The sequence below is a fragment of the Oenanthe melanoleuca genome, chromosome 2 (assembly GCF_029582105.1).
Source record: "Oenanthe melanoleuca isolate GR-GAL-2019-014 chromosome 2, OMel1.0, whole genome shotgun sequence".
NCBI classification, from domain to species: Eukaryota; Metazoa; Chordata; class Aves; order Passeriformes; family Muscicapidae; genus Oenanthe; species Oenanthe melanoleuca.
The window spans coordinates 96,158,805-96,184,333 of NC_079335.1; the positions used below are offsets into that span (position 1 = coordinate 96,158,805).

Here is a 25,529-nt window from a genome sequence, read left to right on the forward strand (position 1 = left end):
CAGTGTGAACAGACTAATTTATATTTAAAATGAAGAATTACAGTGTCAGATGGTATCTCATTCTGAGCAATCTTGTCAACACATCAGGGAACAGCATATTCTGCCTGAAGTAATATGTGGATTGAAAATTATGCATTATCTCAAAAAGACCACACTCCTTTTTTTATAATTAACTTATGCAAATCTAATTTTTATGTAATGTTTACATACTTTCTGGAATTTCAAAGGTATAAAATCCTAGTAATCCTAGAGAGAAGAGTTTTGGTAAGAGGCCAAATATTCTGAACACCTTGTATGTGTTGTGTATTTATGTATGTATCTGTATATATATGAGAGGGAAAATGATCTACATCTGAATTAGCCTCGGAACACAAAATACTGCCAATGCAATGCAATGATAGAGTAGGGCATAACAGCTTTGCTTAACAGGAAATACAAAAGTTTTCTTTGAATCTGGGGATGGTTTTCATCTACTTTTTTCAGAGAACTATGTAACAGCTCTGTTCAGTTCCTCTTCCAGTGGAAAAGTCTTTTCTTTTAGCCAGAAATAAAAAGGAAGAGCCTTTAAAGAGATAGCCTGTCCTGAAAGTAGCCCAATACAGATATGGGCAAGGTTTGGATTTTTGACATCAGCTTTCTCGTTTTTTCTCTTGACAGATAAATCAAGTAAATAATGTTTATTAACTTGTTATAGAGTTTATAAAAATAATTAAGAATCTTCATTTGCTCCTAGTAATTCTTAAATTTTAACTTATCTTTCAAAAATCCTCATTATAAGATTGTCATATAAACAGAGTATTTTCTATCTTTACATGGCAAGAGAAAGATGATTTATAATGTGGAAGCAAATAGGGTCTTTAAAATGGATGTGCCCAGTCCTTTGGTGGCCTTTTTCAGACTCGTGAATTTCTCATGTCACAAAATGAAATATGATTTATTTTTTCATATGATAGATATATTGACTTCTTTAACTGAATTAAACCCTAACCTTATGGGACATGTGTAGAAACAGATATTTAAAAAATGTTTATCATAAATAAGCAAGGAAGAGTTACCCAAGCCCCAAGGTCAAAATTTTAGAACCATGTTATTGAACAGTATGTGTATTTTTACCGTGATAGATGAGACAAAATTATTTTGAAAAAACTGCCATGAACGAATCAGCATGAACAGTAGTAATCTTAAAATGTGATTTTTATATAGGATTTGTTTCATTCACATTTTGCAACCAGAAGAAAAAAAAAACAAAAGCAAAAAAAAAAAAAGCTATTTTATAGCTTTTTTTCAGCTCCATGGTGCTGAAACCAAAATTCAAGTTTTCCTTAAAATTAATTGTTAATGGAGTATTTGATGGAGGCCATGAACTACTTTAATACATATTCCATCATCCTGGGCTATATTTTTTTCTTGTTTCTATTCACTTTAGCATACCAAATGATTGAAAATCCAGCTACAGCTAGCATAGGCTTCATTGTTGGAGTTGAAGCCTTAGATGTGCACTGAATGGCAAGTGGTGAACCCAGAAAACTTAATGCTGTCTAAAGGAAGGAAAGGGCCAGGGTAGTTGGATGAATACTTAATTCCTTATATCTGTTTTATGTCTCTAGTCAGCCTGGAAACACAAATTTCCTAGTGAAAGAGTTAATGGTCTTTCCAAGAACTCTGCTCTCTTGCAAAAGAAAAGATTGGCTTCTATGAAAAGTGTTGTCAATGAAGGAAGAGTAGGAAGTAAGAAAAAAGATATTGTGTAGGAATCTCAGCAGAAGAACTATTTTTAAAAAATAACATTCTTATTGGCACAACCTCCTGGCCTATAATAAAGATTGAATCCTCAAATGACAGAACACTTAATTCCCACATGTTAGAAAAAGGACACTGTCTAACAAAGACTTTCTGTTGCTCAAAGCAGTAATTACAAGCTCTCTGGAATGAGTCAAGAAATTATTTCTTTCTCTTAGATATATTCTGTGACAATAATTTAGTATTCTTCACTAAAATCTCACATGATATGCCTGTGGAACTGTAAGAAAAAAACAGATTTAACCCTTTGCCAAAGAAACAAGCCTTTACAATTTTTTGATTCAATCTGCTGATTCTGTCAGTTTTCTTACATCTGTCATTTATTATATCCATAACTTTCCATATTTAAAAAAACCAACTATAATTTACCACTTAACAGTAATATTTGCTTATGTCAGCAATCAAGATTTTTCCAACAGGAGAAGGAAATTTATATTTTGCTTTATGTTTTCAAGAATTAATACATATGGTCACCATATTAAATGGCTGTTCAAGTGTTTAATATATTATTTAAATTTTTAATGAAAAACTTTGTACTTCTGCTCATTTGGGATAGCTGTGGGACTAAAAGGGAAACATTTTATTTGATCTGTTTGTGTTGAGGGATAGAATTCAAAAGCACCATAGCTTGACATGGAAACCCATCTGGTTAATTCAGTGGAATAATTCCCTTTTGGCCATCATTCTAATTATTATATTAAAACATATTCTGTTTCTTTTTCCAGTCTGGACTCTTGTACATACACAACTGAGAAGTTGAAAGATTCCACTTAGGAAAAATTTTACCTCTTTCTACCAGTTTCTTTAGTCCTGGAGTTTACTATGCATTTTCACACAGACATAAAAAAGTTTATTTGTTAATGTGTCTCCTCTTATTCTTCATTGTCTCTGTTCCTTGATCACATTTTTTGTAAGCATTTTCCTTGTGTTACCAAAGTATTTTTCTTAATGCAGCACACTTTATATGTATATAGTATAAGTAATTTTAATGGAGCAGGCTATGAGCATTCATCCAGGTTGTTGAGAGGAGACCTGCATTGCTTTGAAAAAAAAATCTCTTGCATACAGGAGTTTATGATCAAATGTAAGCTTTATTTTTTAATAATTTATTCAGTAGTTGAGAACTACGGTGTCATACAAAACATATGGCCATCCATAGCAGAAGACATGGATCCAACCAGATGAAGTTATAATCAATGCAGCTCTGTGAATCTCAAACTAGATATCTTTTTTTTCTTGTTACAGTTTCTCCAGCAATCCTATAATGGATGCAAATGAACATGGAAATTATGTAGATTATGCAAATGTAAATAATTGTCAGAATAATAATTTCACATCTTTTAGAAGAGTTCCAAGCTTAAACAGACACAGTCTTTTATGTCTGCACTACATTTTAGTTTCCATTTTAATTGGAACACTAAAGCTGGTCCCTTTGATTCTCAGTTTTGTTCATCAATCAAACCCTGTTAACGTAGTTAATGTTTCAGGAATTAAAAATTGTGTTTTAAATAAGGCATCTGAATGTGGATTTTTTGACGCTACAACTTCATTATCAACATAAAAAAATATGCTCTACAACAGCCTCCTCTCACAACACAGAGAAGCATATTTTTCCTTCTTTTTCTTCATAATAAAGCTCAAATTTCAGTCAGACTGTGATCACAATATATTTTTGACAACAATGCAGAAAATATTTTGCATTCATTATTGTACAGAATAAAATAATTTAATGAAACCTCTAAATATGCCATGAAATGGAGACATCGTCTTCAGTGTTGTTATTTCTGATCCTTCTAATCAGTTTTGCCCATTGATTTCAGGATAATATGGTAAAGCTCTATGATCAATAGATTAATTTCCATCCTCTTGGCTTACATGGCATACTACAGTATGAACAATATTTTGACTATTCTTGGCTTTTATCTTTGGTGGTGGTAGACTTGCTCCCCTTTCAAAAATTTGTATATTAAAATACCAATGCCTTTAACTCTTGTAAACTTTGGTTGTATGCAATATAAATAAACTGAGTATTGAATGAAAACCTTCCATTTTTAGGCAAGTTCAGCCATGTTTTTTTTTTTTTTTTGAGGCATGTCTTACAAGACAGTTATGATCTCAGAAAAGCTGGTAGCTGTCTGATTTTTTCCTAATTAACAGATAGGAGATCAAAGCTGAGGCCTAGACAGAATGCTGGCCTAAGGTATTCAGGTTGTAAGAAGTAGGATATTTTCACTTTGCCCGGATATTCGTGTATAAAATCCTCCTGCTTATGTGAAGGGTTAATGAAGATCGGGTTCCAGCAGGAAGAAAGAAGGCTTTCCATATAACACTAACAAGATTTTCTTTCAACACTAATATGTTTAATCACACAACACACAAGTATAATCATTCAAATTAATGCTGTTCAGCCAAATGTAACATCACAAACACTGAAAGGCTTGAATTACACATTCTTTCAGAAAGGATAAAACCAATTTTTTGCTAACTTTACAATTGAAAATTGTTAGTGTCTGTGTTTATGTGCCAGCAAGTGTACTTGGGTGCCTCTTGTCTGATCAAGACTGTCGCCTTCTGTGTCCTCCAGGAAAAGAGAACCACCAAACACCATAAAAGGTGGCATTTGAGCAGACAAGGTTCTGAGCTGAGTCCATTAATCTCTTATTCATCACTCTGACACTTTAAAGGATGATTTTTTTGAGCAGGGGGGAAAAAAGATTCTCCCAATAGCTTAGTAGATATTGTGAGGACTGGAAACAGGATGGGTAGTCAGAGGCCATTGATTGAATTTTCTGTTACCAAGAAACAAAATAAACAAATATGTCTCATCCTGGGAATGTCTACCTGGAGAAAAGGTCTCAAGAGACAGTCTTTCACTAAGCCTTTAGGCCTTTTGGCTTCTTTGGATTGGGATCAAGCTCCCAAGGTAATTACAAATGCTGGCCAGCTACCTGAACCATATTTCCCTATCATTTTTGGTACATATACTTTTCTTCATAACTAAGGGGTTTTTTTTAAATATGTCTGGTGAGATTGGTTAGCTGTTGGCTACTGCATTTCGCATCAGCTTAATTTACCAAACCTGTTTAGTGCTTGAGTCTGCTGTGGTAAGCAGCCATTATTCCTGTTTGACAATAGTTTCACATTATATTTACATTCACTTACATTCATACACACACAGAATATATTCAGGTACACTTTCAGAAGTGATCATGATAGAGTGTCTTAATTGTCATCACATGTGTTCCTTGGGTACATTTAGTTGTTGGTTTTTGTTTTTGGCACAGGAGCAGGACTGTGCCCTTGCTGAATCATAATCCCATAAAACTTCTTTGCGTCAATGCTTGAGAAGTAAATACATTAATTCTGTCATAATTTTTTTCTCTAGCTTACTTTTGAAAACTCTATTTCTCCTAGTCACAGTCATACTCATATCAAAAGCTCCTCTTCTATTTTTCTTCGTCTGTCACTACACAGCAACCTAAAAATGGGTGTATTACCACTTACCACTCTGCTGATAACAAGTTGTATATGGCGTAAGACAGAATTTATACACAGACACTGATGGACATAATCATTGCAGACATCTCTCTAAATATTTCCTGCTACTCTAACAGCTCTAGGGCAATCATTTTTAGAGGCAACTGCAAGATTCTTTGATTAATTTTTAAATTATTATTCTTATTATTTTATTTCCTGAAAGTCTTGAGCATTTATTTTTATTTCTAGCAACTACTGAAGATCCATAAATTGCTGATTTAAACAATATGACGATTTAAAGCCCTTTTCCCCCTTCCTTTGCAGTTCCAGAGAACTACAAATAAGTAATATCACATGTAAGATTACCTTTCTACCAGCCCCCAGGATTCATGCAGCTCTGCTATATTTATGTCTGCATCATTATATATATATATATATATAATCTATAAGATAAGTTCTCCAGTAATTCCCAAATTCCCATACAAGTTCATCCAGCCCTGACAGCACTGCAGCTCCTCCTGTCAGGTTTTGTTCTCAGGAGGTGTTTCCAGATGTTACAAAATTGCAATATAAATGCTTTATGTGTAGAAGCCACCTTTATTTAAAAAAACCAATAAAACAGAACCAAAACAACAAAATGTAGTTTACATATGTTTTATATATATATATATCTGTGTATTGCTAGGACTTGATTTAGCACAGTTTCAGTTTGTTGTTCTATGTATACATTGAAAATAAGCTGAGGGAAAAATAAAAGTTTTGAAATCTCACAAATTACATTGTTTTTAAGAATGTTTTTTAGGTTATGCAGAGGACTGCCACCAAAGTCCTTGTTTGTGCTACATGCTGGGTAAACAAAGAGGTGTCGATCATCAGTAGCTAAGGAGCTCACAGTCCAAATAAAGCAGGGTTAGGGTGGGGTAGAGGTATGAGACAAAAGCTGTGTGAACAATGTGATATTTGGGATAAATGTAATTTCCACAGTTCTTGGCTTCTGTGACTGCCCACACAGTTTGAGGAGTCCATTGGTGGAGGTAGTTTCCTGTCACTGCTTACTGGGCGTACCTCTTCAGGAAGGACTCATGTAATTTTAGAGCTCTACTCTCACTGCAGAGGCCCAAGATGATGGGAACGGATATCAGTCCTTTGCCCACTGATAGGTGGAGAATACTCATCAGTCTGCTAGGTGGTGTCACTTGTGTGTCCTGGCTTAGCTCCAGACTATGCTGTGTCTAAAAGGTTAATTTCTACCAGATGAGAATGTCCTTGGCCTTTGACTAGCTTCTCCATGGACTTGCTCGTGGGAAATTTGATACTGGGCGGTAGTTGGCAAGGATCAACTTATCCAGGGTGGGTTTCCTTTCTGTGGATAAACAGAGCATATGTACATCCAGAAATAGGAGTTTGGCATCTTCTGTCAGTCCTCAATTAACTTGGGGTGATCAAAGGCCATTATTTTCATTACAGAGGTTCAGTAGTCTACATGAGCAATATTAATATTTTTCAGCCTATCAGTAGCTAATGCATGTCTTCAGCTGCAGTATTTCAGCTGACTTATCTACTTGACTGTTTATATGAATTTGTACTGTTCATTTTACTATCAAGATGCATGGGTTAAAGTATTATGCAACATATTTTTTCTGCACCCTGCTTTGATCCTGCCATATCTGTGCGTGATGAATTGAAGTTCATGAATGCTGGGACTCCTACTATAGTTGTATCTCTTTCAGTGTCAGTGAAATCTCTTCTGTCTTCACTCATTCTCTTGTTGTAGCAGAATCTTTAGTTTTGTTTAACAAGTATGCTTGACAGTATTTGCAGCTAACATGCAGGTTCTGATTGGTTCTTTGTAATTGTTAGGGATGAGAACACCCGATCTCTGCTTCAGCCCATATTCCTGCCAACTGCAGAATTGATTTAATGTTTAGGATGCTGTTTAGTTTAAGTTTATGCTTGATTCATATACATACTAATACCAAGAATTATTGAATTTTGGCTCTAAAAATGAGTTTCACTTAACTGTGATGAACGGTGAGTCTTGTACTTAATCTAAGTTTTCAGCACTAGCTTTCTCTAAACAATGGAGCAGTTGAAACTGAAGCTTTCATTGTAAACACAGGAAGCTGTACTGAAGAGACCAGTACTGTACTAGTATAGTAATCTTGCTCTCTCATCTTATATGTGTCAAAGCAAATTGAGCTGCTAAAAGTTGTAGCCTTTTATAGGCTTGCAACTTACAGCTTCTTATAGCTTCTTGTACTAGTGATGATTTATGTCTGGTAATCCCCATTGTGAAAGCTGATGATTATCTAGTATAAGCTTAACACTTCACTAGTCCTGCTGTGCTATACCAATCCTGTATAGGTAGGTTTGGTAACATGAAGAGTTGATAACTCAAGGCAGAGAATTTACATCTAGTCTTATCTACATTTTATGGCCACAGATGTTTTTGTTGATAGGACCATTATTATGACAAAATAATGATATTTCTGTGCTACTAGTGTTGTGCTATTGGATAACCTACTTAAGGGCAAATAAAAGAAAACATATTATTTTTTCCAGTATTATAGAAGATTGTCATATCACTCTGTGAAAAAGACTCATCAAATATTAAAATTGTACATTAAATGCTATTATCATATTTAAAAACTGAAAGGACCAAGATTCAAATAATGTTTTTTCATTACCCTGAGTCTGGAATCTTGAATCATTTTTCCAAAACGTTAGGTCTGAGGTCAGTACCTGAGTTATGTTCCCACATATGCTTTCTATTTTCTTTCAGTGGACACTTGCTCGAATAACAATCAAAAGGTGTGAACAGAGCTTAGTGGATATTGTCCACCACAACTCCATAGAAAATGCCTTATTGCTTTCTGAGATTTGAATCTTCTAAAGGCTTGTTCTAGCACATGCTGGTAGGGGTCTTTTTGGTTTGCTTTTCCATATACATGCTTAAGGAATGGATTACTGGAGTGTAAATTTCTGATTTACCAAAATAGCAATTCTTATGTTCATCTTTCAAAAAGGATCCAAGTTTTGAGGATTCATGCTTTTGCTTGCTTCAGCTTTAATATTCATTATTGTAACACTCCCTGTTTGACACACATTTTACATTATTTTAATCTTCATACTTGTGGTAGTTCCATTGTGAAAAAAGATGTTCTTCATGTCCCCCAAATGTTTTTTAAACATTACCACCATGATGACAAACAAAACAAAACAACCTTTAAGCATATTTTTGGTGCAGACACAGCCGTTATGCCTATTACTTTTATTTCAGCCTCTAGGCAAATGTTGACTTTAAAATCTGTCATAGTCTGATTGATCACTTTCCAGGAAAACGGGATTCAAGTAATTTTTAAAGTAGATTCATAATGGATTAACCAGAATTGCCACATAAAGAAGAAAGGTTTTATTCCTTTTTAATGTCAGAGGAGCTGATATGCTCTGTTTAGCAGCAAAACCTCCTGAATAGCTCAAGCATTCTCTAATTACACAATCACAAATCATTTTTTCTAAACTGTTGGATTAATACAACTGAAATATATTTATAAACTAGGTCTCTGTAGACTTATCAGAAGTACAATTCTCTAGAAATGCAGCATGTATTAAGTATTAAGTAAAAATGAAGGTGAAAAACCTGACTTCATTGAAGTCAATGGAGATTTCACTGTTGACTTCCAGGGTCCAGAATTTTGCAGTTTCAGAAGTGTAATTTTTTGAGGTTGCAGTTTAACTGAAGCAGGATTGATTCAATAGCTGGCAAGAAGATATCCTAAGTTGCTATTGAGAATTTTTGTTTAACATCTAGAAAAATAAATATCAACTGTCCTAAAAATAGTGTTGAAGACCATCATTTTAGATGATCTTGGTATTTGTTTAATGTTTTTCCCTTTAAAAATGGATTAACTTGGTTGCTTCAGAACTATATGCTGTGAGTCACATTTTTGTTTATGTTTTCCTCTATAATTTCATCCTGCTAAGTTGTATAATAAATGTAAAGGAATTAACACTCTCAATAAATAAAATGATGCTTTGGAAAAAGAAATAAATAAAAGTATAATAAAGTATGTTACTCTTGTTAACAATACTAATATGCTGAGGAACTTCTTTGGAATATGGTCCCCTTTATGGCACTTCATTTTGGATATCTCAGCTCTCTAAGTAATATTTAAAAATGTTCTCCAAGAACTTTTAATAAAATACTAAATAAACCTAAAATATAAATGAGTTTGCAAAGTTTGCAAAGGATCAGTCAAGCATTGCAATTAACTTATAGAAAATAGTATTTTCTAGTAGTAATGTCTATCAGTGTTCCTATCGTACATCAAAGGGAAAGAGAGGTAATATTTTCTTTTAAGTCCCATGTATTTAGTCATTCTTCAAAGTAAAAAATTTAGAGTCTAAGATGCAGTGAGTACTTGGTAAAAGGGCTCTGTTTGCATACAACATGATATCACAGCCAAATAAACCAGCCAAATTTTTTCAGTGAGACTTGCATCCAGAAAGAATAAAGCCCATCTCAAGGCCACATTCTTCTCAGGAATCTAGTATCTCTGTTGTGACAGCTTACTGTACCAATATTTTAGTATGGCCTGTTTTGCTGAAGTTCATTGACATAATTTGTAGTTAATTGGAGACCAGTACTACTGCCACATATGAGGACACTTTCTGCTCCTTCACTTTGGCCTTACATTGCCACCACATTTTAGCTTAAAATTAGCAGCACCTCTTTGCTGATCAAAGTGGGATAACTCCTCTTACTATTCTATGTAAGTCTGCAATGTAAGAGCAACTTATTCTGCAAGTAATTCAATAGGTTGTGTGGAGATGTGTGCTGTCATCATCTGAGGTAGGAGTGATTCTATCACTGCTTCAGTGATAATCTAGTGTCAGATAACTGTGCTGTAGGTTGACTTCCAGAAAAAAAATCATTGATGTAGACACGTTTTGAGGATATTACCATAATCTTTTGCCAGGTTACTGTGCTCTGCAATTTAGGTGTTGTCTTTAGACTTTAAAGAAAATACAGTGTAAATAAATTATGTATAGTCAGATAATGACAACAGTTTATTTAAGCTATATATGTTTTTTGCAATATTACAATGCAGAAATTTTCATATTTTGTAATGCTGCATTGCCCTTTATGTATCACTTACACTAATGTAAATGGTTGTAATTCCTTTTCTTTAGAACAAATATGAGAACAGAGCAGATGGATAACACCATATTTGTTATTACCATTGTCAAAGAAATAAGGAGTTATGATAATAGTTACCTCTGATAGTCTGAACACTTTTGTGCCTGGCACAAGTTTGGATTCCTATGCCTTTACAGTTCAACTACATTTTCTGTTTCATAAAAGAAATTATTTCAGTTGAGGATTTGCAGTTTCAACTTTTTGCTTAGGGAGTTCACAATATAAAATAGAAATCTTTTGAATGTTTAAGGTTTGTCATAAGAATGAAAACCTTGTGGTGTTCTGGTGATTTGCAGTTGTGCTCAAATTAAAATATGTTTCTCAACCTTTTCCGGTACTAAAATGAAACCATGATTTTTTTTGTGTGTGCTCTAATGATTGTTTCTGAAAACCTGTTTTATAGGAGCCCACCATATCATCTGTTCAAAAGGTAGAATTGAAAAGCTTATTCACAGTATTTTCCATGATCTGTTTCCCAGCCTTTGGTTTGCAAAGAGAATTTCCTTTAAAAAATACTTTTCTGTCTTGCAGTTCAATTTCCTGTAGAACTGGTAATGTTAAGAATGGCAAGCAAAGTATTCTCTGAAAGTTTGTGGATCGTGATATGCAACCTAAGCTGGGAGGGGTAGAGGAAAAGGAGGGAAGTTGAAGGTTCCTTCCGTTCTTAAAAGTAATTGTCCTGATGTGATGGAAATTGCAGTCACCTGCCTAGTAGTGGAAAATCTTGAGCTATAAGGAAATCCACAGCAGCATCACTTCATTATAGTTCCTAGCAACCTCATGCTGGACAGCAGCTTTGATGGGACTGATAAACTCAGGGTTATTGAAACAACAGACGTGCTTGGGGGACCATAGTTATAAATTTTAAAGAGCTTCTTGATAAAGCTACTGCATAAAAACTGTATGTTCTTGCAAATTGTACTCGGAGAAGAATTTTGGGACTTAGGAACATATAGCGGTACGTTTTTTCAGGGATATCAAATGAGTTATTCTAGTGCTGTGTAAGTAGAAATTAGATCAAATTTCAACTCTATGTTTTATTAAACTTTTATTTCCAATTAATTAAGAAAATTTGTGTTTGTCACTGCTGTTCTTGTGGTTACCATGGCAGAACATTTGAAGCAACTGGTCTTCATTACTCAGCACATTTCAAACTGAGCCAATAACTTTCCTCCATCTTAACTGCCTATTTTTAAAATTACCTGCCTTTTAGTGCTGCAGTTCTACTGTTATTTTTATATGTTTTATATGGGTCTCCTACATTCTTTTCCCTAAAATTGTATACAATATGGGGCAAATATAATATTTTGTTTTTTGAATGTAAAGAGGAATTCTTCTTACCATGTAAACTTTCAAAACACCAGGCAAGCAAAGATGATGGGTGTTTCTTTTTACTGATATAAGTGAATCTCCCTCCTTTGTTCTCCTAATTATGTCTTAGAAACATCTGGTAGCTTTCTGCCTAACTGTCAAATTTCTATTTCTGTTTTATTAGCTGAACACCTGCATGCCAGCTGAGTATGTACAGACATTCCACATTATCAGGAGTGTTATTGCCTGCCTGACTTGCAACAAACTTGCAGTGTGATTGCACAGTAAGATTATCATTACTCCCATGTTATTAATTTACAGATTAAAAAAAAGAATCTCATAAATCGTAGTATTCAAGGAACTATCTTATTAAATCACTAGTTTAATGAATCCCTGATACTTTAGTGCACTACAAGTAAAATATAGTATTTACAGTGATAAATACAGCATGTTCCTGCTTATCTTCTTTATTCACTTACTTTCACTTTGTGAAAAGCTATTCTGGATGCTTTTCTGGATGATTAGTTAGCCCAGGATAAGCTTTAGCGAAAGACTGTATTTTGGAAATTTTAAGTGAGCTGAAAACTCCATATACAAATGTAAAAGTTAGCTTAAAACTATGTCAAGCCAGTGACTTAAGATTTAACTACAATGTCAACTAAAATCTACAAAGAGGATAAGTCAAATAATACTTTTGTCCACTTACGTGCCATTTAAAAAATAATAGCTGTAACACTAGAAAGAACTTTGTACTAAAATATTCATAAACCAATTAAAAAGAGCTATTAATTAAAAAAATTACTAAAACAGGCTTATGTGCTTGTGAGATTTGGTGTTCCAGCTATATCTGTTGAGCTAATAAAAGATATTGCTTCTCTTTCTGATTCCTGCTGCATGTAATAATTACTATTCCACATTCTACATTGTTATACTAAGAGCACCTAATAATCAAAGGAAGTGTTTCTGCCTTTTAATCTCACTAGAATAATAGAAATCTCTTTTGTTCCAGTCCCCTGATTGTCAAATGGGATTGATAGCATTTCCAATTGAGCTTTAGCTGGCTGACTGTTTCACGTGTGTGCTGACTGAAAATTTTTTATCATGCCACAGTCCTGCTATTATACATAAATTATTCGAGCTATTGCTTCCTCTGTCTGTTAGCTCTACCTTACATACCCTCCTTCTGCAGCTCTTGTCTCCATTTGCCTTTTTTCAAGACTCACATTCCCACAGTCCTCTGACTATTTTCCTTTCTAGTCCCCTATTGGTGATTAATCCCACCTAGGTTATTTATGTATGTCAGTTCTGGCAGTCCCGTTTTGGCTGTATTTGCTAATTCTGGTCTGAAATCTGAGTTCTGATTGTTGTGGGGGGGTTTTCTCTCACTTAGTATCATCTGAAATCACCCAGCTAGAAGCTCTCTAGTCTCTTATTTGTCTTTTGTGCTTCATAATGTGCCTTTTGTGTTATTTCTGTGTCTTACTTTCTCCCACATTATTTGTCTACTTGGGTTGCATGAATAGGGATGTTACATAGTACAGCAAAACTCATTGGGCAGAAGCAGATTAAGTGAGATGGGACACGGTCAAGTCATGGGTGATGAAGAAGGGTTTTTAAAGGGAGAATATAGACTGACCAGCAAGAGAAGGGCTGCTGAATATCAATCATTACCTTGCAAAAGAAACCATGGTAGATTCAAATGAGGCTGGAAAACTTCAGTTTGAACAGCTCTGTAAGAAATAGGTGAACCTGAGTGAGAGAATCGCCTTGATAGCTGACCAGATTTTTAATGCTTCTCATTCTTCTGATTCCAAGAGAAAGTGATGAAGAGGAAGGTGATAAGCCATAAGGGCTGTTTTGTGCAGGGAAATGATAGAAAATACAGCACACCCAGCTGCTGAGAACAATCAGAATCTCATATTGGAAAAATTTTAAACAGCAGAGGGTTAAGTCTGAGACTATAATTCTTAGAAAACATGTTAGAATTCATATGAAAAAGCTTTAAGGACTTCATTTTAATTGACCTTGGATACACACCAGGTCATGGCCTTTTTGGGAATTAGAACCAGAGTGTTCATCAGGGAACAATACAAGTTTAGAAGGTCAAGAGCTGATTCCTAACCATAAGTGCAAATGTTCTCATGTGTGTTTAATATGAACCGGGAAATACTTTGCAACATGTTGGTCTGGAAGAAATTGGAGCAGAAGCCTTAATATGTATTTTTTATATTAAATATGATATTTTGAATATGTTGTTTAGTACCTCCTAAAGTAACAAGAAAAAGTATAAAGTGCCAGACATGGCTATATCTGCATGCTTTTTGTAATAATGAGATCAATGAAGAGCTGAGGCAAAGCCCTTCCTGATGTGTTGTTGAAAATTTAATTGTGAAGACATCAGTTCTAACTAACTTGTTTTACCAAAACAGGAAGGGGGAGTGGGTGCAAAGAGTTTCCCACGTTAAATTTAGGAACAGTCAAAATGAAACAAATGCTAAAATTATCCAATTTACTCCAGGCTTTGTGAGGAAGAATGGGCAAGTAATTGTCAATTATGGAGTGGGATTGGAATGCAGGTTGTAGAGGGATAATTAATTGAGAGATATTTCATTTTGATTAGAGTTGCTTGAAAAATTGCCATCTGAAGTGGTTTCAGGCCTGCAGGGCAGTCTGCTGATGATGGGCAAGAGACTGGCATGCAGCACTTTAATGGGGTTATGGAGGGATTAGAATCTATTACATTACTGAAAATAAAATAAAGGATTGAGGAAAAAGAAAGTATAGTCTTATGATCAAGGGTTAGGTCTCTCTCCTGGGAAACCTGCGATTGTTCCCAGCTTGTGCCATGTAGTTCCTGTGTGGCCTCTGGCATGGAGTTGAGGGCTGTATTGCACCATGTTACAGGGACATTCTTGAAGGGCATAAAACAGCTCCCCTACCAGGATGATTATATTAGTGTTCCCTTCATCACTGGTCCAGGTTGGCCATCAGGGGAGCAGGGTAGACAAAAGCATTAGTGGATTTGTTGCTGGTACTTCTCTTTCAATTGCAGCAGGTGGAGTTGAGCTAGGAAGTGGTCAGGCTCATCTTTTCTGAGTTTTTCCACCCTGCATGCTGATCCCCACCTCAGATAAAGGGCTACCAGGAGGAGCTGTGACTCAGCTACTGCTATAGCTCTTTTTCAGGGATTATGTAAAGCAGCACACATGGCAGCACATTCTTCTGTTTCATGTCCCTTCCTTTCAGTGTCTCTTCATAACCCAATAGATTATTTGGAAAAGATAATACTTAACATCATCTGAGGTTTGTTTATCTAGTGCAAAGAATATTGAGATCTTTGGGAAAGAAAGGTGAAGTATGGCTATTAGTTTGCTTAAAATAAACAATTACTAATTTAGCTGAGAGAGCTATTTTCATCTTGTTTTCATTTTGGTAAATAAATGAACTTGGGAACTGATGCTTTGAGGCGAGGATATACCCTCTTTCCCCCATGTTCTCCCAGTGGAGACTTCAGGATGACTTTAGAGCAAGGCTTCAAAATGGAAAATGTGGTTGCTGTGAAGAGGCATCATTAGCACAGTATGTGGAAGCAGGCTGCCTACCTTCCTGCACGAACCATTTTACCACAAACAGATTCCTGTTCTGACACACAGCTTTCAGCAAAATCAGCCGACAACTGTTAGCCAGACATGAATGTCTTTGGCATTCAACAAATTACTTGCACATCAGACAGTGCTGATTACAACCGGAAAACAGTATAAATATCACATTTTATATCACACTTGTAAAATTGATTCTTTCCCCTTTGAGTTAGTATGCCAAAAAATAGTTCATTGTGAATGGAGTTCAAGGGGATAATTCTGGCTGAAAAATTACAAATAAACAAATTATTACGTGTGTCAGTATCTTGTTCTTTGGCTGATGCCGTCTTATCACCTGTTTGCATTGGGCAGCTCTTTTGTTCAAATAGAGTTTTAACTTCTGCTACATTATGACATATGTATTGATTAAATACAAATCAAATTATACATTTGTCTATATTTTACATTTCTATAGCTTTTCTTTGCCTTTCTAAAGACGTTAATAGATTTCTCAATCAAATGACATTAAGTCCTGAATATTTATAAAATATTTCATTTGAATAGTGCTTACAAGGAAAACATTTTGAAAAGTTCAAATGAATACTTGATTTCCCAGGGCAGGTAAATCCTGATGCTTTTTGTGTTCTTTTCCTTGTAACTGATACTTTTGTTGGATTAAGGCTGCTGGAAGTTCTTGAAGATCAAGTAAGCAGAAAGAAAAGGAGTGGCAGCCACGTTGATAAGCAAAGTAGATTTCAGAAATTGCCATTATCGATAATTTTTTTCTGAGCCCAGAACAGAAGTAAAGAAAAATCTTGAAAACTAAGAAAATTAAAAATAAATGGCATCAGTTTATGTATTTTGTCCTTCCTGTTTCCCTTAGTAATGGTAAAGCTCTCAGGAAAATTCACACTTTCTCAAGGGGATGAGAGCTATGTAAAATGCATAGGAATAATCAGGTGAAAGATAATTGCAGCTTACAAGATCCACATCCCACCACAGATATTTCAAGCCTGTAGTAGGAAACATGAGAAATGGGATAGGTACAACATCTTCTACCGCTTCAAAAGTCAAGCCATCCTTTAAATCTCTTCTCTGCCTTTGAAAGGAAAATCTTCTGAATTCCTTAAGTAAGACACATCTTAAACCATATGAACCACTTTCCGTGCTGACAGAATTTAGTTAAAGCTCATTATGTAAAAAGGTGCTATAAGGAAACTTTATAGAGTGAATGCTCTTTATAAACTGGAAGCTAAGGTTCAGCCAGTTTCCATTTAATCCTTCAATATTGCCTGCAGCAGTCAAGTAAATTTCATAAGAGTCTCCCTCCACCCCAAATTAAAACCATGTGCCTGCTTCATATTTTACTTCTTTTCTAGTCCCTACATACAAATCTCTCCTCAGTGCTTTAGAAAACCTTGCAAATATTGATGGAATTGAGATAACAAAGTAAATTCTGGTTCTTATTAATTAGGCCACATTAGCACAAGTACTATCCTTCCTAAAGAAGTTGAATTACAGTCAAATTGTCATGGGTGTATGGCAATGGCAAGTGACATGAATATACATGTTTATACATTTTCTATTCAGGAGTTTCATTCTCCGTAGTGAAATTAACTTAAAGAGCAAAGCAAATAGGCAAAGCACTGTGATTTGATAAATACTTATTTTATTGAGATTGATCCAGGGCAAGAAGACTTGATTTTGGGCTTTTTCTTATAGAATATTTGAATGTCAACACATTTAGAAATAATGTATTCACTGCTTATTAGTCAAGTAATTTCAGATTATTTTTGTCCTGATTTATGTCATTTGAGGCTTCTCCTCTAAGAGGAAAACATTTCCTGAACAACCATAGACTTTCTTCATGACCTTATCATGTTAGCTCATAAAAATTAACTATTAGCAGGCATAAGCAAATTCAGAAGTCATGGGGATGTCTGCCCTTCTTATAGATCCTTGTTCTGTCCCTTAGAAAGTGCCATCTTAGTTAGAATATCTTGAGTTGGAAGGGACTGCAAGGATCATCAAACTCCAAGTCCTGGCTCTGCACAGGACATCCCAAGAGTCGCACCATGTGCCTGAGAGCATTGTCCAAACACTTCTTGGGCTCTGTCAAGTTTAATGCTTCCTGTGGAGCCTCTTCCAGTACCCAACCACCATCTGGGTAAGAAATCTTTTCCTAACATCCAACCTAAACCTGCCCTGACACAACCTCTTGCCATTCCTTGAGGTTCTGTCATGGGTCACTGTAGAGAAATGCCTGCCTCTCTGCTTCCCTCATGAGAAAGCTGTAGATTGCTACGAGATTTCCCCTCAGCCTCCTCTTCTCCAAACTGAGCAATGCAAATTACCTCAGGTGCTCCTTCAATGGTTCCCCGACTATATCATTCTCCATCTTCATATCCTCTTTTGGATGCTTTCTACTAGCTTTGTATCTTTCTTATATTGTGGTACCCTAAACTGCACACAATATTTAAGGTGAGGCTGCAGCAGTGAAGATCAGAGCAGGGCAATCCCATCCCTTTCCCAGCTGGTGATGCTGTGCCTGATGCACTCCAGGACAGGGTTGGCTCTCCTGGCTGCCAGGGCACTGTGGCTCATATCCAACTTTCTATAAACCAGGACCCTCAGGTCCCTTTCTTCGGTGTCTCTCATTCTTCCCTTTCTTCTCCAGCCTCTCATTTCCCAGTCTGTCCACATATTCAAGGTTGCCCCATCCCAGGTGCAGAATTTAGTACCTGTGTTTGTTCATACAGTTACTGATTTCCAAGCCCTCTAGTTTGCCCAGGTCCCTCTGCAGGGCCTCTCTGCCTTTGAGGGAATCAACAACTCCTCCCAATTTAATATCGTTGGCCAACCTGCTTAGTTTCCCTTCCAGTCCTGTGTGCAGGTCATTTATGAAGATGTTGAAGAGCACAGGGCCAAGGATGGAGCCCCACTAGTTACAGGTCTCCAGCCAGATGTCACCTCATTAGCTGTAACTCTTTGTGTCCATCCCATGAGCCAGTTACTCACCCACTGCCTGTCATGGTCAACCACTGGCAGTGAACCTTATCAATTCAGTTTTGCAGAGTGACACAGATCTTATATTGACATTTCAGATTGCTGCGGGCACAAATCCTAAGAATGATGGCTCTACTAATCCTTTTTAAAGGCTGAAATGCATATATACATATATATATAAAAATATATATACAAATATATATATATATATATATATATATATATAAAAGTCTCATGTATATAAGAGAAAAAGTCTCAAGAAATTTTTAAGAGTGTCCCAGAAATAATTTTATGTCTGCTAGAATCCATTAATCAACTGGAGTTGAACTCTTCTGATCAGATTGCTGACCTTTTGATGAGGAAACAACACTTGTATTTGCTTTTCATTGTAACCAGTTTATAAAAAGACACCAAAAAACACTTTATACCATGAGGAGCATGCACCTAATGCTATGTCTGTTGTAATATCTCTAGCAACAGGAAGAAGATTCTTCTATCACCATCGAGTAAAACTTAAAAGAATTCTTACTTTGGAGTACCAGTGCATAGAAGCAGAAGATAGGGTGGTGAAGCATTTAGGGTTTCTTCAGTGATATTCAAAGATTAAGAAAAACTTTGAAAATAGAATATTATATTCTGAAGCTTCCATTCAGTGTCACGATAAAGAAAAATCAAAGCTAATAGGGATCATATTTTTTTAGAATTAGCTTTTCTTAATTTTTAAGTGTGAATTATGCTATTGCTTTTTTTGAGTTGAAGCTTAAGTACTTTTGTTTTTTATTAAATTTCTTCATTGACAGCATTATTGATAGTAATTTAATTGCTGATTTCTAGACTTCTGTCTTTACATGTTACAGATACTTTTGGTAATCTTTAGGATGATTTGGGGAAGCATTTTGGAGACATATTTACAAAGTTAAAGGGAAAGCTGCTGATCTCTATTGTCATTTGACCACAACCATCACATTTTAACATATGGTTCTCCTGTTGTTCTCAAATTCATTTGCAGATCTTGGCATTAAAGAGCAAAAGAAACATACACTTCTAAAGGCATCTTAATATTGCACAGTAGCACAAGATTGATGAGCTATTGTGTGTTGTGTGTTTTACTATATATAAACCTGATTTCAAAATATAACAATAACTTTTTTGTGGACCATAATCAAAAACAATGCTGTTTTAAAAATTTGAAAAATGAACCTGAACCATTTATACTGGTATAAAGAGAAGACTTTTTTTTTGCTATTAGGTTCCTCTTAGTAGTTTACTATAAGAACAAGAACTGGACTAAGAAATAGTTCTGGAAGGGTTTCTGTGTTCACTCTATTTGCATCTCAGAAAATTCTTTGCTTGCACATATTTTCTAAGAAAAAATAGTTGGTTTAAAAATACATTTTTAAGCCTCTTATTTTATTTCAAATTTGAAATATCAGTTGTTTCTGAAATTAAAACCAGTTTCAAACTCTGACAGCTTTTGCAAATAGAAAATTTCAGGAGAAAGATTCAGGCAGCTAGCTTCCATGACAGTATCACATTGGTTCAACATCACTAGCATAGCAGTACAAAGGAAACATTCTACATGCCTGAAGGATGCCTTTAGCCTGCCACTTAAAACTTACAACTGACTAGATGAATGATAATGGACAAAATGTATTTGCTACTTCAGTTTTGCCAGAGACAACTATAAATGTCCATCTTGTTAATTTATCATTAATAGACTGCAAAACCTGACTGAACAGTCTCCCAACATGTTTTGGGGTTTTCTGTGACTCATTCGCATCAGAAGTAGAATCTGTTTTCTTGATAGCTAATCCACAAACAACCACAGGTAATGTTACACAGCTAAAGGTCATCAGAAACATATATGTTCTTGTAAAACTATTCCCACTTACAGTAGGAACTAAGCATTTTAGGTCTGTAAAGCAAATCTCCATTTACTATGCTGTGGTTCACATTGTGGAGCTAACCCAGAGAAAGCAAGCTGGATTCTAACCAATTTATTTTTTTCCTTAAAAGACTGCAATCGAAATTAAACACCTACAATTTATCAATCAAACAAAAGGTAAATATAAGATAAATATATTGTAGCTACATTTGAGTGTCAGTTACACACATTTCTAATATTTTTTTTTGTGTTGGTACCATGTTTCTTAAGTTTGAAAACGGTCCTAGCATGATTTAGCTTCATGAAGTTCACCAAGACTTCATCACCTTGAATAGCTGAGCAATAATAATACCAACAAAAAGCAGTCATCAGATTTATGGCAGTTCTGTTTTCTTTGATGTCTTCTTGAGTGATGTGTGATGTCTTGATGTGCAAGACAAATAAGTAAGCTATATCTCCATGAGGCCTGCTTGAAAAAACTCCAGATTTTTTTTTCTGGAGATGGAGTATCTCTTTTCTCTTCAAGTATGTGTTGATGGATTAAGGGAGAATGCTGGCAGGTCCCAACTGTCAGCTGCCTGTAAGTAGAGCTTGACTGAAGATTGAGCATTTGTCAGTGTTGAAGGGGAAAACTGGATTGTACACACATCTGAGAGCTCCTTTAACACATTAGACACTTACCACTTATTCAGGGCACATTTCCTGAATGTGTTAGTGTTTTTCCTTCAACCCACAGAGTGTTGACTCTAAACCTATGAATATGCTATTATATATAAAAAGGAACAACTGATAAGGAACATCTTTGTCATTGGATACATGGAAGCAGTGACAGTGGATCCCAGAAACACAGACCATTTTATTATATAGTGAAAATTCATTTTGGCAGCCTGTCTCACATCTACTGCTGTAAATCAGAAGGCAGATGACTAATGTCCAGTGAAACGAAACCAGTCCAACATGATATTCTTTCTGTATCTTTCAGTGTCCCATGTGCCTTTTATTCTTCTGAAAAATTGTGGAAATGTTGTTTTCCACATTTTGCAGATGAGGAATTGACAAACACAGTCGTGTATACATCTTGGTACTAAACCAAGCATTTAAGTGAGATTTTTGAGGTAGTTGCATTCTTATTGTAAGATCACTCCATCATTAATGGAGTAAGTCATAATTATAGTAATGATAATTCTAGTCAATTATCAGACATGATCACCCTCTGCATTTGCCTTTCTCTGTTTCCTATATGAGGGAAATGTGTTGACCATCTTGCAATCTTCAGTCAAGTGTTTAATGGTAGATGAAGTGAATAGAGGTCATACGGCTAATTTCCAAAAATCATCCTATGCATATATGGCAGAGAAGAAATCCCACAATGTGTGTTCATTTTTTTTGATGAGAAATCCTTCTTTTAACTGTCTTTGCTAATTCACCAGGTTACATATTCCATTGCAGTCCATATCAGCAATAACTGTCAATTAATTTTACATGGCAACTGTGTTTTAATCATTTCTGGTTTTCTGTAATTGGAGGATGGGCTGAGTCCAGTCAACAGTATTCATCTTTCAATAACCAGCTTTCTGTTGAATACTGGTAGCTGTATTCATGAGCCTAAGGAATACATGAAAAGCCCAGAACTTTGAGTTTTCCCAGAATAATATTTCTTCAGCTATACAATTGAAGAAAAGGATAAGGACTTATTGGAATAATTTTTTCTTCCGTTTATCTAAACCAAATGGTGCTATTGAATGAGTGAAAAAATGTTTGCAGTTATACAGATTCTTTTTTTCTTTAGAAAAAAGAAAAATCTATCTAAGGGAATCCAGTTTATCTATTTTTTATAAAGAAATGATGCTACAAGTTTTATTGGAATGGATTTCCAGTAGGTCTCTGACATATTGAGTCCTCAAGGGAAATTTTATTGTATTGATTATATATATTGATTATATAAAATAAAATGCCATTTTATATAATCTCAGAACCTACGTACCAGAGGTGGATCACATCACTGAAAAATCCTTCTGTACTGTGATAAGAAAAGGTTGTTTTATGAAGTGTGTTTTCTAATTTTTTACTTAGTTTCAGCCTTAAAATTTCTCTCCATCTGAAAGGATAGGTAGATCTTAGCAATAGAAAATTAAAATAGTTTTTCCTATTTAAATGTCATGGTTTTACATACCAGTTCATCTCCCTGACTTGCTTTTCGTTTATCTTCAATTACTGTTACTACTGCTTAAATATTTCAATAACATTTAAAAATATTTAAATATTTCTTCTGTGACTCTAATACATCAAGAGAAGGGCACCAATGCTTGTAGGAATGTCCTCTGATGAGCGGCTGAGGGCACTGGACTTGTCTGGTTTGGAGAGGAGGAGGCTGTGGGGTGACATCACTGTTGCCTACAGCTTCCTGAGGATGGAAATGTGCTGAGCTCTTCTTAGCCTCTCAGTGACAGGACACATGGGGAATACCTCAAAGTTGCCTCCATTAGGGGAGATTTGGACTTGATATGAAGAAACATTTCATAACCCAGAGGGTAGTCAAAACCTAGGATAGGCTTCCTGGAGACGTTGTTGATGCCTCCCCTGATCACACCCAGCCCATGATAGTGCTGAAGAGGCATTTAGACAGTGCCTCTAAAGCCATGCTTTAACTTTGGTCTGCCCTGAAATGGTCAGGCAGTGGGACTAGATGGTCATTGTAGGTCTCTTCCACCTGTTCTATTCTATTCTATTCTATTCTATTCTATTCTATTCTATTCTATTCTATTCTATTCTATTCTATTCTATTCTATTCTATTCCATTCCATTCCATTCCATTCCATTCCATTCCATTCCATTCCATTCCATTCCATTCCATTCCATTCCATTCCATTCCATTCTATTCTATTCTATTCTATTCTATTCTATTCTATTCTATTCTATTCTATTCTATTCTATTCTATTCTATTCTATTCTATTCATGTTATTCTGTCCTGTCCTTACTGGTTGTATGGCTCTTATTTAGCACAGAAGTAGTCACGTCCTTTGATCTTCCCTTTATTGTAAGTCAATTTTTGTGACTTCTGATCCACATTCTTTGTTTCCTGCTTTGTTTTTTGGTCGGCATAAAACCCAAATACTGCACAATTAGAACTCACAATATTAAAGAAACATTTCGAACAGTTACTTAGATTATTCTGGGTTTGGGACTTAGAGCCTACATTGGTTATTATTTTTATCTCAACATGCATGTGCCTCAGTTAAGGCAAAAAAGGCCCTTTATCACGTGGCTTTTAAATATCTATTTCAAACTCTGCATTTCAGACAAGCAGAGTAGTGGGGAAAGAAAACTTCAGATTAATTAAACACATGACCAAACAGGTGTTTGGAGCAATTAATTATAACAAAAAGGAATTCTACTTTTGTGCACTACACTGTATGTAACATTTAGATACATATAAATGAGATACCAAAAAATAATGCCTTCCTTTTAAAAAAAAATCCTGTGATTTTCTCCTAAAATATATGACTTACGGTTATGTAACTTGATTTATTGTACAATACTGTTTTCAAAGTAGCTTAACATACCAAACATTACAGTTCTTTCTGTCTTGGTCTGAAACACTAAGCATTTTTAAATGGTAATCTAACCCAACAGTTTTCATGAACAGTAGGTGATCAACTGGAAAAATGACAGTATCTTCAGAATATCTCACATGATGATAGTAATGGACTGGTTTCATTCACCAGCAGAATTGTATTTAATTTTGTTGCTACTGAATTAATTAATGTACTTTTTTTTTTTTCCTGGAAAGTAGAGAAGATACTTGCTTTGATACTCAAGTGGGATTATCTGCACAAACTTCTCATGATGTGCATGGAATAGTATGATTTTGAAGGCATTTAGTGTGCAGTAGTAGTTCTGGAAGAGGAGTCCTTTTGCAGGACTGGAGTTTATTAAATAAATTTTCAATTTGTAGGAAATACATACTGTATGATAAGCTAGTAGCATTTTAATCAGAAGAGTCAAAAAAAAGAAAATTTGGAGCTTTTGTATTATGCTTAAATTTAACTAAGGTTGGAGCTGGTCTCACAAAGCAGCTGCAAGCTGAAGATGATTTTTAAATTGTTTTTATTAAAATATTTTTATTTCATTTTATTAGTTGTCACCCCTCTGTACACTTTTATAGTTTGATTGCCCTTCATTTTAATTATAGCATTCAATAGAATGTAAGGTCTTATACAAAGCAAATTTTCAGAATAGTGCTTATGGCTTCACATGACAGGGTTCTGGTCATGCAACCTGCTTCAACTAAACTCAGATACAGTGAAGTGTTGTAAATTGATGGTATTGTGCAGGCTCTGAAATGGTTAAAAATGCAGATGTGAAAAATGCTTTTCCAATTACATTGCTCATCTGCTTACATTTGCATGTTTAGGAAAAATGCTCTTCCATAATTACTCTCAGTGACACTTTTATTGCTATCACATCCTAGTATTGCCTTATTTAATATTATGCAACAGGTGTCACTGCTGAGATAGAGTAGAAATCCTCAACACAAAGCTGAAGTGACAAAATTGCCAATATTTGAAGATATGAATTTGCCCAGTGTTTTGGTTTGAAAGACAGGCGTCTGCCAAGGAAGGTAGGATTTCCATTCCTCCCTTGGAATGGAAAATATGACCCCCTTTCCTTTGAATTATTATAGCTTTGAAATTAAGTGGTTTTCAGGCAAAGATAAGGGAAAATGAATAACAGTTCTTTACTAGTGTGCGTACAGATATATATATAATAAGGCAAACAAACAACGGCAGCATTAAAAACAAACAGAACCCCAAGCGCAGTGCCAGCCTTCTCTGGGCTGTGGGGCCCTTTCCCCTCTGGTGCAGTTCCGGTCACAGCCGCCAGGGGCGCTGGTGGCTCCCGGCCAGGCAGGGCGGGTGCGATGATTCCCCCGCGCCTGCAGGGGGCGCTGTGGGCGGGCCCAGCCCCTCTCTCTCCATGCTGTAATGGCAAGTGAGCTGAAGAGAGAAAGAGAGAAGGGTCTTTCCTTTGGAAACTACAGACAGCAGGCCGTCTCAGTGCTCCTCAGGAAGCACTGGATGGATGGACTGCAGCAGGAAACCTTGGAAGCATCAAGCTGGAATGGCAGAGGCCGGCACATCCCGGATGACAAACAAAGCGTAGCAAAAGCAAGAAGCCAGCTAGTAAGATCCAGTCACAGTTCCAAAAGAAGAGAGCATAAAAACCCAGGCAAAAACCACACAGCAACAAATATCTCTCACCAGAGAG

The 25,529-nt window shown here is 35.6% G+C and overlaps 1 protein-coding gene across 3 annotated transcripts in view; it reads left to right on the plus strand.

Moving 5' to 3' along the window:
• SUGCT (succinyl-CoA:glutarate-CoA transferase) overlaps nt 1-25,529 on the plus strand; it is a 315,428-nt gene that overhangs the window by 228,412 nt on the left and 61,487 nt on the right. Inside the window, exon 13 of one of the 3 annotated variants that reach the window (XM_056483691.1) lies at nt 18,850-18,900. The exons of the other annotated variants lie outside the window; for them this stretch is intronic. Coding sequence (XP_056339666.1) covers nt 18,850-18,885 — 36 coding nt within the window. The 3' untranslated portion in view covers nt 18,886-18,900. Of the gene's footprint in view, nt 1-18,849; nt 18,901-25,529 lie in introns of those variants that run through there. 3 annotated transcript variants of the gene reach the window in all.